At 40.1% G+C, this 13672-nt stretch overlaps 1 protein-coding gene across 4 annotated transcripts in view; it reads left to right on the plus strand.

Moving 5' to 3' along the window:
- The window catches only part of tbc1d1 (TBC1 (tre-2/USP6, BUB2, cdc16) domain family, member 1), a 37235-nt gene extending 28143 nt beyond the window's left edge, over positions 1–9092 (plus strand). For all 4 annotated transcript variants that reach the window (XM_077524787.1, XM_077524789.1, XM_077524790.1 and 1 more), the window contains 7 exons: positions 270–428; positions 2270–2370; positions 2461–2604; positions 3225–3384; positions 4999–5168; positions 7198–7374; positions 8214–9092. In XM_077524787.1, coding sequence (XP_077380913.1) covers positions 270–428; positions 2270–2370; positions 2461–2604; positions 3225–3384; positions 4999–5168; positions 7198–7374; positions 8214–8516 — 1214 coding nt within the window. In that variant the 3' untranslated portion in view covers positions 8517–9092. The remainder of the gene's footprint in view (positions 1–269; positions 429–2269; positions 2371–2460; positions 2605–3224; positions 3385–4998; positions 5169–7197; positions 7375–8213) is intronic.
- The last annotated feature ends 4580 nt before the right edge of the window (positions 9093–13672 follow it).

Here is a 13672-nt window from a genome sequence, read left to right on the forward strand (position 1 = left end):
TTCGTTTTTCACCTTTGAATGCTTGTTTTTTTGTTTTTTTGTTTTTTTTTTAGCAGGCATGTTTTGTACGAAGAAAAGGGAGTCCTTTGTCTGCTTCTATTTGTATTAGTACCGAAGTGGATCTGGTTGTTTGTCACAATGCAATAAATTGTAATTGTTCATTGTTCATTGACATCAGATATTTTTTATTTAAATTTTTAAGGAAGCCAGGCTGCACCAAAGCAACTTTCAATCCAATTTTAGTTCAACTCTTGCTCTCCTGCCTGCAGGGGTGCCGAGGCAGCATCGAGGGGAGATCTGGAAGTTTCTCTCTGAACAGTACCTGCTCAAGCAGACGGTCCCCTCTCGGCCACCGACCAATGACATGCCGTACAAGGAGCTGCTCAAACAGCTCACCACGCAACAGCACGCCATCCTCATAGATCTGGGTAACGCAAATGGAACAGCAGTTTTCGCTATTAGTCAGTTCCACGTAGTATGACTAAAACAGAATAACTAACTAACTTTGTGGTATTGCGTAAAAAGTGGTCCAATAGATGGCAAGGTGTATTTCCACAAAAAAGGCTTTTATTGACAACTCAATGCAATAACAACAACTCTATTGGTCTGTTCAGCAACAGTCAAGACAGTTGGGGCATTGGCACAATACATCCTGTCAAAAGTAAGACCTTCAAAATAAAAGCACACCAGTGTATTATTACAGTTTGTCGACACTTTTTATAACCCTTTGTATTTTGAATCCCTGCCTGTTGACAGGATGTGTTACGTCGATGTTGCCCGAATCAAAGATTGCGTTGTGGAATATGACTTGCTGTAAATTTAATATTTTTTAACACAATTTTTAAAATGCTTTGGATGAATGTGTGGGATGATGCTCACTCAACAAGCACCATAGGCAGACTGAGTCCTGAGCAAATGTAATGGCGCGTCAATCACATGTTTTGTTTTGTGATGTATGAAAACTGGGATACAAATCTGACAAAAAAAAGTCATTGAAAACCAAATCATGCAAAGCATATGGAAAATCATTTTCTATTTCTACCCTACTATATATGTACGTAGTTGGAATGACTTCAGCACCAGGTTCTTATGCACAACTAATGACGCCCAAAACTAGATAATAAACATGCCTTTGATTGACAACAAAGCAGTTAAGTTAACATTGTTTATTATTGTGGGTACAGTTTGTAAAGGGTGAATTTTTTTAAATTATATCAGCATTCAGAATCTTTTATAGATAAATATATATATGCTTTAACCAAACAGTTTTAAACATATTGAGACTTTAAAAAGTGCTTTAAAAATAACATTATTATTATTGTTAGTAGTAGTAGTAGTAGTAGTAGTAGTAGTATATTGTACATATTCATGTCGACGTCTTTGATTGGTGTTATTGTCTTAAGGCTCTTCAACTTTCACACTTTCCACCCCAAAACCACACAAGCATAGTGGCATGCACCCCACCCAATATACTCCACACCTACACTGTCACACACATACCACGTCTTCTATTGTTTTTTATTTTAATCGCCAGTAAGCATCGCAACAGTTCCCGGTAGCGCACATGACTCAATATCAGACGGTTGTTATGATACAAAATAGTTGTAGCCTGTGTAAATATTCAAAACATAGACCTAAAGGAAGCAAGATGACATGAGGAAGATGTACAATTTATGACTGAAAGTGCAGCCCTCCCTCACACACCTCAAGATGCACAATACACTTTTCCTTCAGGCAGGGGAAGGAGCCGCGGCATAGACACAAGCACAAAAAAAAAAAAAAAAAGCCCCCAAAGCACATTCCATACATAGGCGCTCACACGGTTGCCATTGTCTTTGCCGAAGTTTTGCCGTGTCTCACTGTAAGTGGAGAAGTCCTCAAACCGCACACACCTGCCAATTATCAACACATCCACCTCGGGATGACTTGTAGCCATCCTCACTCCTCATTATGTTGTCATTTTTTTTCAAAGAAGACATGTCACGTCAACTGCCTTTTGAAGGAGGGCGTGCACACCGCACAAAGCCACATTCATGCGTGTTGTCATGGACATGTTTGTAAGCATGATGCTGTGGAATCACGCAAAGTGAAAAGTCTTTGAGTACCTTCAGTTTAGCGGACGTGATGCATGCACACACCCAAAGGTATCTGATTCGGTGTTAGTTATAAATTAGGTGAAATGATGTTCGTATTTCGCCCATTAATCTTAAGTAACAAACATTGTCTTGCAGCATAAGTGTTATATGATGACTTTTTCCTCCTCTCTCAGGTCGCACTTTTCCCACTCATCCCTATTTCCAAGCCCAGCTGGGGGCAGGACAACTGTCTCTGTATAATATCCTCAAGGCCTACTCGCTGCTGGACCCTGAGGTATCAATATGCTTTTATACTCTTAACAGAATCAGCAACGTTTCCTCTCATATCTGCATAAATGTCACATTTATCTCATTGTTCCTATAGGTGGGATACTGTCAGGGCTTGTCCTTCATTGCTGGAATTTTGCTGTTACACATGGGCGAAGAAGACGCCTTCAACATGCTCAAATTTCTCATGTATGATGTCGGCCTCCGCAAACAGTACAGGCCTGATATGATTATCCTGCAGGTAAAATGCACCAGCAATCCCTACTTAATGTTGCTGTAATTAAGGGATTACTGGATCACTTAAGTGTTTGTCATGATAAAATTGCGCAAAAGATGTGACTGCAGGTCACAGTCTACAACTATTTGTTCACACTCATCAAGCCGTCTTGAAGTCATTTTGAGGAAAGTGTATTGAGCCTATTCTGTTGCTAAGATTACAGGGATTGTGGTAGTCAATTATGAAGAAAGAAAAACAATTTTAATAAAGTAAAGCCAGACAATAACTTACTTGTGTGGCTTGAAAAAGCCAACAACAACACAGGAACACTTGTCAAATGCCAGAGAGCTGTGTCACTTAATTTTATTGTTAGTTTGGCACTCTCAAATTATAATAATAATTTAATAGTGTTCTTAAAATTATTATGAAGAGGCAGTTCTAAGAATTTGATTACCTTATTTAACAACGGGAAGGAAACAATTATTACAAACTATCACCTACTCTGAATTTCTATTATTGTGCTCCCCTGTTTCATTACTTTCAGTACCTTACAACAACCATTCATAAAAGTTTGCTAAACAAAAGTATCTCAGCAAAGCGACAGCAATGTGTTCAACCTGTATTTCATGTGTGTGTCCCACAAGATTCAGATGTACCAGTTGTCACGTCTACTCCATGACTATCACCGGGATCTCTACATCCACCTGGAGGAACAGGAGATCGGGCCCAGCTTGTACGCCACTCCGTGGTTCCTCACCGCCTTCGCCTCACACTTCCCTCTCGGATTCGTGGCCCGAGTCTTTGGTGAGATTTATTCATCTTTCGTGTATGTCACCGTCAACATGTCTGAGGATTGAATATTGGCTCAGGTCCTTGTGTGGAGTTTGCTGTTTTTTTGGGTTTTTTTTTTGTTTTTTTTGTCTGGGTGCTCAGACTTCCTCAAACTCCACAAAACATGCATGTTAGGTTTTTTGAAGTCTCCTTATTAAAAAAAGAATGAGAAGATGACTGATTTCTAGCGCATTTTATATACAACAGTGGTGTCCAAACTCGGTCCGCGAGGGCCGGTGTCCTGCAGGTTTTGGATGTTTGCCTACTTCAACGCACCTGAAGCTCATCAGCAAGCTCTACATAAGCCTGATAATGACCCTGTTCATTGGAAACAGGTGCATTGGAGCAGGGAAAACTCCAAAACAGGACCGAGTTTGGACACCACTGATATACAACGTTACTCCATATGCTTCACATTCTGTAATTAAAAGTACATATATAAATATAAAAGATTTAAATGAAAAGCAAAGCAAAAAAAAAAAAAGCTTACTAAAATAGCATGCGGTGCAATAACAATATTTTTGAAAACCAATTTTAAAATACTTTGACAGACCTGAATCAAAGATATGGGAAAAGAGCATAATTTTGAACTTGGATTTAAAACTTTAATGGTATGTTTGTATGGTGTGTTTTCAGTTTTTATTCATCTATATTTCACTTTGATAAAAGATGCTAGCAAATCAGGGGACCATATTATACACAAATACAGAGGAAAAAAAAAAAGATTTATAAGGGTGAGTGGGTTTGAGCGGGAAGTGTGTTCACAGGATTTTATGCTAATTTTGTTTCTTTATATTTAGGGGATCTATTGCCACGAATTAAATTAAAATTAAATTAAAAAAACTTTTTAAAAAAATAAATTAAAAAAACAAAAAACAAAAAAACTTTTTCAATTTCTTACTATGACCTGTAGAATTACACACAGGTGGTTAAAACTACTTAACTTGGAGACCTTTTCAAATTTATATATTGATTTGAAATAAATGGAAGACACTGAATTAAATCTATCCGTACTGTTTCCCCATGCCAAGCCATCAATTCATTCAACTGCAGGTCATTTGCATCCCGGTCTTTTTTTTAAATATATGTAATGTAATGTAATGTATGTGCCACAGTGTTGCATGTTGACACCCACACTCCTGTGTCCTGTCTGTACTTTCCCTTGTTACTTCATCTCCAATTTTTTCACGCCCGATTTCTGACACGGTGCTGAGTTACTGATCGAGACTTTGTGTCTCCTAGAGCTCATCTCAGCGTGACTGTGTACTTGTGTGTGTGCGTGCATGTGCGTGTGTTGGTTTTTGTATATTGGGCTCGATGCCTCCACTCCCATTTCCTTTAAATGGTTGTATGTTCTCATGTAACAGTCACCACACCCTCATACATTCAAAGCATGCATTCACACACCTACTCTGGCTAACCATATCATGCCACAAGTTTTCATCTGTGCTAAAACAAGTTATTGACGCCATTGAATCCATTGTTTCAAATTTAGCTCCTGCGTCTCCGCTGGTCGGCCAATGTTGTGCAAACATTACATTTGACTGGTCGTGTTTTGACATTTTGTGTTTTCTTTCCTTTTGTTAGATATGTTGTTCCTCCAGGGGCCAGAGGTCCTCTTCAAGGTGGCCCTGAGTCTCCTGGGGAGCCACAAGCCTCTGATCTTGCAACATGACAGCCTGGAGTCCATCGTGGACTTCATCAAGACCACACTGCCCAAACTGGGCCTGGTGCAGATGGAGAAAACCATCAATCAGGTGAGTGCGATGAAAGCAATCACTCCTTCATCGTTTCTCGACTCGCGTCATTGAGCAATTATTGAGCTGGTGATGAATTTGTTAACAGCTGCGTGTCTGCAAGCTTAAAATATTTCGGCCGAAGTGAACATGTGGAGGACGCCGCCACAAGCTTCTCCTCCAATTTCTTGGTTACCGTAGTGACGGGTGCCTCCTTTGCATGAAGAATGAGTGTTTATGTGAGGCCATGTTGACAGCGGTGGCTCAACTTTCAAGTGTGAGCACTTGGTGTGGTCGCTCAGCTGTGAGAAACTCGCGCAGGCTTGTATGAACTTGCTGTGGCCTCAAAGCCACTTCCACCCATCCGTGGACAGGCTGCTTTTTGCACAACATCCACTTCTTTGCTTTATTGGTCAAATGTAACAATTCCAAAGGAGGTCCTAAATATTGGAAAAAGCACTCTTTCTATTTTTTATTTTTATTTTTTTTGTGAATTCCTTGCTTCAGGTGAATAAGCACACCTTACTTTACTTACATCTAGCCTGTCTGGGTGTGGCAGTACTGCCTTTTAACCCCCGGGGCCAGGAAGTCACTCTAGGGCCAAAAGCTAATATCTCGGCCAGATGTGTTGACACTGATGAGAGGTTTCTCATGGGAAACATCTTAAGGGGGGAAAAAAACAACTGTAATTGGGACACCTACAGTTTTAACTGCTATTTAAAAAGGTTTTGTCGGGTTAATCATAAATGTTAATTAAAACATACCCTAACTCTTGTTTAGCTGCTTGGCTTACAATTTTGTCTTCTCATTTCATTTTTTTTTCTGTGAAAATCAGAATGCGGAGATAACGGACACTGCATAACATTTTTTAATCATTCATCAATCATAAAATACATAACATTAGAACGACTTTAAGCTCAAACAAAACTACAATCAGGTGTCCTCCAGAACCTTGGTTACACTCTTATTGTTTTTATCACACTCCTTCTGTTTTGAGTCACATTTGACAATTTGGTCACAGGCAACTCAGAGTGAGACGAGGGCAAATGTGACAAGAAGAGCTGTGACAAATATCTTGACTAGTGTAGTGTCTATTTAAGTCGTAGTCATCTAATTATACACTTAAGAGATGTAGACTCAACAGACTCTGAATTGTGTTGTGCCCATATGACCTGGTCAAATTTCCTTTTATGTATTTTATTTCCTTTCAAAGAAACACCACTAGTTTGGAATTAATAAGATTCAGTGGGCATGTATTAGGTAATGTAATTGTGTATGCATTTTTCTTTTGTGTTAAATTTACTGGTACTGAAGCAATGCTTGCACTCCCTGTGGTTGAATTCACAGGTGTGAGTTCACATTTCTTGCCAGCAAAATTACATCATGACAAAACAGCATCTTGCGACGTAAGCTGCTGATGGGTGGAGATCATTTAGTCTCCTGCATTGACATTAGTAGTGAGCTAGAAAAAGACAGCGTCAGACTCTTAAAAGTCTTGAATGACTCATCAGATACCCCCTTAGTCATGATTTTTCCTCCTTGTGTCATTATTTTGACTAAAACTCAGCGTGATGGTAATTTGTACCTTTGTATGAGTCAAAGATGTTATCAGGTAGCTCCGGAAGTATGGATTGGCTATAATTTAAATCAGGTGGCAAGTGAGTCATGCAGTAGCTTGCAGGTAATTTCCCCCAGTACCATCTGGTCATGTCATGTTCACTATAGGTAGTCTGATGGGTGACTCACATTTCCTCACACACTAAACAGAAAGTGAGTTTCAAGGGTGGTGCTGGAGTGACAAAGTAGTTAAAGCAAAGCATTTGAAATAATCGTGGAACCCAAAAAGTCAGTCGCAGTTTATGCGTAAATTAAATTGACAGTATTGGAGGTCATACTATCGTCAACGTCCACGGTTAGAAAAAAGGGTACGGTACAGTATACAAATGAACCTGACGTGTATGGATGCTAGCCAATCAGCGGTTATAACTAGCAGCTAACATTAGCAGTCCATACAACCTCTGAAACATTTTTTTTTTGTGCCTGATTGCAGGTTTGTGAGATGGATTTGTCCAAGCAGCTTCAGGCGTATGAGGTGGAGTACCACGTCCTGCAGGATGAACTCCTGGACACGCCTCCGACCCTCAACCAACGCCAGCGCGCTGCACAACTGGAGAGGACCAATCAGAGCCTGAGGCAGCAGAACCTTGATCTCCTCGAGGAGCTGCAGGTCCATTCAGAGAATATTCATTTAGCGTTTCTCTACTGTTAGGTTTGCGCTTGTCCTTCATTTCCTAAAATGTCAACAAACTATTGATGTAGAACTTTACTGAAAAGAAAAGAACAGTGCCAAGTAAAATTTTGAGGTTGTATAATGTGAAATTACTCCAGACTGTTCATTTTGCCCCTAAAATTTGAGAATACATTTTTAATTTTACTGGTGCAATGTGCAAAGAGGAAATTTGCTGATTTATTAATGTAACTTTTTTCCGCTTTTTTTTCCCCTTTTTTTTTTTTTGCATACTTAACTGATTCACTCCCAGCCATTTTCACTGAAGCAATAACCTTCGCTCCCGGCACTTTTACTGGATTTTGACTGATTTTGCAAGGCCCTCAGAATATTGTGTTCTATTGCTATCAAAACATTGAACCTACCAAAAGAAAGATTAGAGTCTCGTTTCATCAGGAAAAAATATATACTGTGTATATTTCTGTTTCCGTTTTGCTGCAATTAGCGTTAGAATATAGATAAGTTTCATCATTATTCACAAATCTGTTTAAAACACTGGGAAAGGAGCTTTTTGCAACATGGCCCTGGTTGATCTCTTATACTCTGCTGCCACCTGCTGGCCGTTTTCGTAATAACCACCATTGCTTCAAGCATTTTCTTCATTTCAGAGGCTGCATCAAAGCCTTCTGTATGCTCTAGCATTTAAAAAAAAAAAACAATATATAAATACGTCTTTGGGAGTATGGCAGTATTTAAATTAGAACGGTTTTATACATTTTTGGGAGCAAATGAGTTAACATAATTACTGTATTTTCCATTCCCCCTTCTTTCCCACCCAGTTGTCGTACGCTCGGGTGTGCAGCCTAGAGAGTCGAGTGTCAGCTCTGGTGGAGTCGGAGAGCAAGCTCAAGGAACAGGTTTCTTCCCTGGAGCTGGAGAAGCAGCAGTTGGCGAGCACGGCCACGCGTCTCCAGAAGCTGCTCGCCAGCCTGGGCATACCAATGGCCGCTGATGGCCACAGGCTTCCCACGGCCGATGTGGAATTGCACGAAGCCCGAGTCGCAGCGGTGGTTACACAAGCAGGTCAGGATGATCAAACGTTGGACATGTTGAAGGTAGTCAATGGGGAAGGGGAGACGTGATTCTTACGTCCTTTGTTTCAGCTCTTTAATTAAAGGACAGTGACAGGAGAATGTTTTCCAAACTCCTTGTGTGATAAACAAGCATGTGTTTTGACCAGCCTGTCCCAAAGAAGGCACTTAGCACTTGGACTTGTGTCTGTGGCAGGCTACACGAAGCCAGCACACCGTGCAGCGATTTGTTCTCAAAGAGTGTGCGTATGCCTGAGGAAATAAATTTCACTAGTAAACTTTGGAAAGTTCAGAAAGACACAGGCTAAATGAGGGTGGCTCATGCATTTCATATTTAATTTGTGTTACAAGACGAACAAAAGTCTGTAGATGTGCCTTCCAGTCAAAGACTTTTAAAACAAACTTTTAATGACCTCTTGAGTATGAACCTTTACTGTATTGGTGACACTGTATTCCTTCTACCAGACATGCAGCTTCAAGCCATGTATGCGAATGCGTTTGTGCACTGGTTGCAACAATCAGTTGGAGTTACACTGTAAACTTATTTTATCCCATGCACCTGTTTTGTTTTATTTTAAGTGATTATTACTGCCGATCTTTACCTAAATATATTCCATATCATTTCAACACATCTGCAACCCGTTTTCCTTTGTACTTGTGTGTCAAATACTCTCACAGGTGTCGCACATGCTTAAAGATGGTGTTTGTCTCCCTCTTGTCTAAACACGCCGAGTCACTAAACACCATTTACTTCATATCATCATTGGATATATAACTGTATGACACACAGCATTTAAAGAACAAACGTATACTTGTTTCCAGGAATTCCTCGTGGTTAAAGGGTGGGGCCCAAAAAAAAAAAAAAAAAAAAAAACATGTCAGAGCAGGTTGTCTCTGTTAAGTGTCGTGCAACTCAACCAGCAAGCGAAAACAATATAACTGGCATTGTTAGAATTTGGGGGTAACATTCAACTGAATTTGATTTCTAGTTAACTTTTCAAAACAGACACAGCTGCTAACCAAGTGCTCATAAGCCTCACAAAAAATCAATCAATTATTATTTTCAAAAAGTGAAAATTAATGTCTTGACTTAGCATTGCCAAACTGGCTTTATTCAAAAAGCTTTAAAAAGGTAATAAAAATCAAGCCCTTCTCTGCTCTCAAATGTTGCTCTTACATTTGGAGGGAGGCAGGACTAATGGCTGAGTTGAAGTGCATCACTAGACATCATTGAAGCCATGACGAAAATCTTGCTCAGTGTAGTTTTCTTGCTCCCCTCCGTCTCTTCTCCAATAAAGTAGAGGCAAATACAAATGAGCGTTGTTGTCCTCAATTGTTTTGTTTTTTCCCTCATCAAGTAGAGCCCAAGCCATGTTAGGTTGATACTGTGCATTCTAAACGGAACATAAGCACTTACAATTGCAAAAGAAGAACAAACTGAAAAGAAAAAAAAATAATTTAAATAAAAAATTCCAAGTAACATGATCAAAGCTTCCTAGAAAACCTTTTAACGTTGATTCAGTTCATTGTGCAATCCAAAATTTTTGCAACAGTAGTCAAGCAACTGATAGTCTCAGTAAACAAAACGCCAAACTCAAAGGTTCTGTAGTTGTGGTCAAAACTTGGAAAGCAGAAAGTCAACAAAACACACCTGTACGATAGAAACTTAAACATTTGAAGTTCCACGTTCCCTTGAACTAACTGTGCGACAGTTCTGATATGCTGAGCTGCGATTACACTTTGGTTGTGAAATAGCACATAAAAAGCCCAAAATTCTTCATACCGGGGCCACATTCACAACTACGCCTGCGAGTCACGCTTTAATCCACAAAACAACCCATAGAATTGGGTTGCTTTCTGGGTTATTCATTTACTTCGACACAGCTTTTGGGTAAAAAAAAAAAAGTTGGGTGGTTCCATTTTTTACACAATTTTTATTAACCCCCAAAACGTTGGGTCAAATGAATAACCCACAAGACAACCCAAAGAGTTGTTTTGTGGACTAAATAAACCAAAGAATTGGGTTGCTTTGTGGGTTGTTTAATTTGATCCCACTTTTTGACCCAATTCACTTGGGTTATTCAATTAACCCAAAAAGTTGAGTGCAAATAATGAATAAGCCACAAAACAGCCCCCAACAATTGGGATTGCTTTGTGGGTTGTTCATTTCATTTGACCCAACTTTATGGGTAAAATCACTCAAACTGTTGGGTCGGTTCAGTTTTGACCCAATTCATTCAGATTATTTAATTAATCCAAACAGTTGGGTCAAATGAATAACCCACAAAACAACCCAAAATATTGGGCTATTTTGTGGATTGAACAACCCAAAGAATTGGGTCAAATTGAATGAATAAGCCACAAAACAGCCCACCAATATTGGGTTGCTTTTATGGGTTATTCAATTAATTTGACCCAACTTTTTGGGTTAAGTAGTTGGGTTGTTCCATTCTTAACCCAAATGGAGTTATTTTTTGACCCAACTGCTTTTAGAGTGAATTAAAGTTAGTTGGTAGTCAATGCACAGCACATGAAAGTAGTCTTTTGTGGGTTGCAAATGACAAATGTGTGAACATATTTCAGCTTGGATGCATGATTGATGTTGGCCTTGAGGTGATGATGAAAAGAAATGTTAAGTCTTGGCAGTTAAGTGTGTGTGCACGCGTCACCCAGGGCGTTTCACCACGGCTGCGTAAGCGCATGTTTCCTCATACTTGCCAGAAGTTGCAATGTCTCACATGCCCGAACTGCTAGTTAACATGTTGTCCTTGCGTAAGATTCATTGATGCGCACGTGCCGTTGGAATAGAGATACATGTATAATCAGCCTGTGTCTTGTTTTTGACTGAGATGATTTGAGAACATGAGCTCGCCCTTTACCTTTTTCCAGGTTACCATTCATGTCACAGCAGCAATAATTATTTCGAAGTGCAAGCTTGTGAGAGAATTCAAATGAAAGCTTTGGAAATCAAATGGAAACGGAAAATGTGGAACACTGATGCATCCCCATTCTGTCTACAGAAGTTGGATGGGCACAAATTTAGTTCACTTCTAAATATAGCGTGGAATCTTAGCCTGTTTAGCTGAACAAAAAGTTATTTCCTGGTCGGAATAGCAACGAGCAGATACAAAAGGTTATCTGGCATCTATAGGTGGAAGAGCATTTTATTGTTGCACTTGTCCCTACATGCAGCTGCCATTGATAGATGTACAAAGGGTCATTATTCATAGTAAATAAATGGTAATTTCCTAGCCAATTAGGTTCAATTGGATTATATCCACAGTAATGTGCTGTGGCAACTTTTGTATGCCGTGAAACTGTAATATAGGGTTGCCAACTGTCCCGTATTATCCGTGACGCCTCGTATTTTGGGCTAAATTGTTATGTCCCGTAAAATAATTCTCAATTCTTACACGAAATGCAGCAAACGGCATCTTTGCCATTGTTGGACCACGGCTGCTCACGTAGGTTGACAAGTGACAAGGAAGTTGCTCGTAGTCAATAAAATAAGTCGCTGGGTGTGATGTTATGTTGAGATCTTGCAAGGTAAGCGGGATGAGAAAGGAGGCAACCCTACTGTAAAAGTAAATCAAAAAGCTGATGAAGAAAAATGGTGTGAGCTCAAAGTAACAGCAAGGAAGTAACCACTATAAACAATAAACAAAAACAGGCCATTGTGCAATGCTGTGTGACTTTCAATGGGACATACTGACACATGTCCACTTGCAAGAAGGATGCATTTCATTTTTTATTCTACATTATTTGCTTTTTGCCTAGACCAATAAATAGAATTAACTGTCAAAGTTGCACAAATGTTGGCTCCTGTTTACATCAAATTGGAGAAGTTGCATCGCATCTCTGACATGTCAGTTTTGTAGGTCAAGATGCTAATTATGAAAAACTTGTACTTAACTATACTTTGTATAGAATAAATAATGTTTTCCTTATTGTGAACTTCCACACGGTCACATGGCTGCCATTGTCATGGCGGCAAACGTTAAGCATGTGGCCAAGAGGTGGACACGCAGGCACATTGTAGTGATCTTGCTGAGTCACACGCACACACAGACAAATGGCCACAGGGAGGGATGCGTGTGTGTTTGTGTGTCAGCGTGTTACTGTTTGTCGGGGAAGGTCAGGCGCCACAGTTTGGGCGTGACCGCCTGTGTCCTGTCAGCACATCCAGCGTCCACAGAATGTCTCTCTCTTTCTTCTCCACCCTTCCTCAGAGGCAGGGTGTAACCAGGACTCCACTTGTCACTTATTCACATCTGTAACTGGCCAGGAAGGCGGCTGGGGGGGTCTCTTGTGCATGCGCGTGCGTGTGTTTCACTTTCCCGATGGGTCTACAAACGTGAGATTTGGCTCTTCATAAGCCCCCGGGTTTCCTGTGACTGATATCTGGAGCCGTAACGTGTATAAATAGTACAAATACAGTGCTTGTGCTTATTAGTCTAAATACAGTATTCTGATTAACAACTGTGTTTGTGGAATCTCTTAGGCAGCCATTTTACAAACATCACATGACCAAATCCAGGAAACAGGTGAGCCATGACGGTCGTTACCGAGCTAGCTTGAGCCCTTTAGCATATTACTATCCAGGTTTATATGGAGCCATGCATTTGATTAGTATGAATCCAAACGGAAACAAAATGCTCCATATAAACACCTCAGTCGGAATGAAAAGGCTGAATCCAAATGGAATTTAATTCGAAATCACAAGGGTGGTATATTCCTTTCTTCAATCCGAACGAGCGTCATGTAAATACTTTGGGATGGTGAGGCAGCATTCACATGCTCTTTCTTGACGTGAATGCGTCATGACGTCGTCGTTTCCACCCACTAAAATGGCGGCATTTCCCAAAGCGCTCGTCTGAGAGTGGAGAACTTGTTTTAAAGTACTTGAAACTTTTTACAAAGATGTTGCTTCAGTAATAGTGTAAAAACTATAACAACTACTGTGCTAAATGACGAATGAACTCCACCTTGATAAATCACATGATTGATGACCGTGCGCTCCGCGGCTGCCGCGGTGCTCATCAAGTGGGAATACGAGACAAAATGGCCGCCCCATGAATTAAATACAAACTGATTACAGAATACTCTGTTAGCTTACCTCACATAAGGTATGTCACAATCTTTGTTAACGAGGGAAGTCAACTCCCCCAAATTTCTATTTCTTGACAATATGTTCTATGCAGCACCAC

This window comes from Festucalex cinctus, chromosome 6, assembly GCF_051991245.1.
Source record: "Festucalex cinctus isolate MCC-2025b chromosome 6, RoL_Fcin_1.0, whole genome shotgun sequence".
Taxonomy (NCBI): Eukaryota; Metazoa; Chordata; class Actinopteri; order Syngnathiformes; family Syngnathidae; genus Festucalex; species Festucalex cinctus.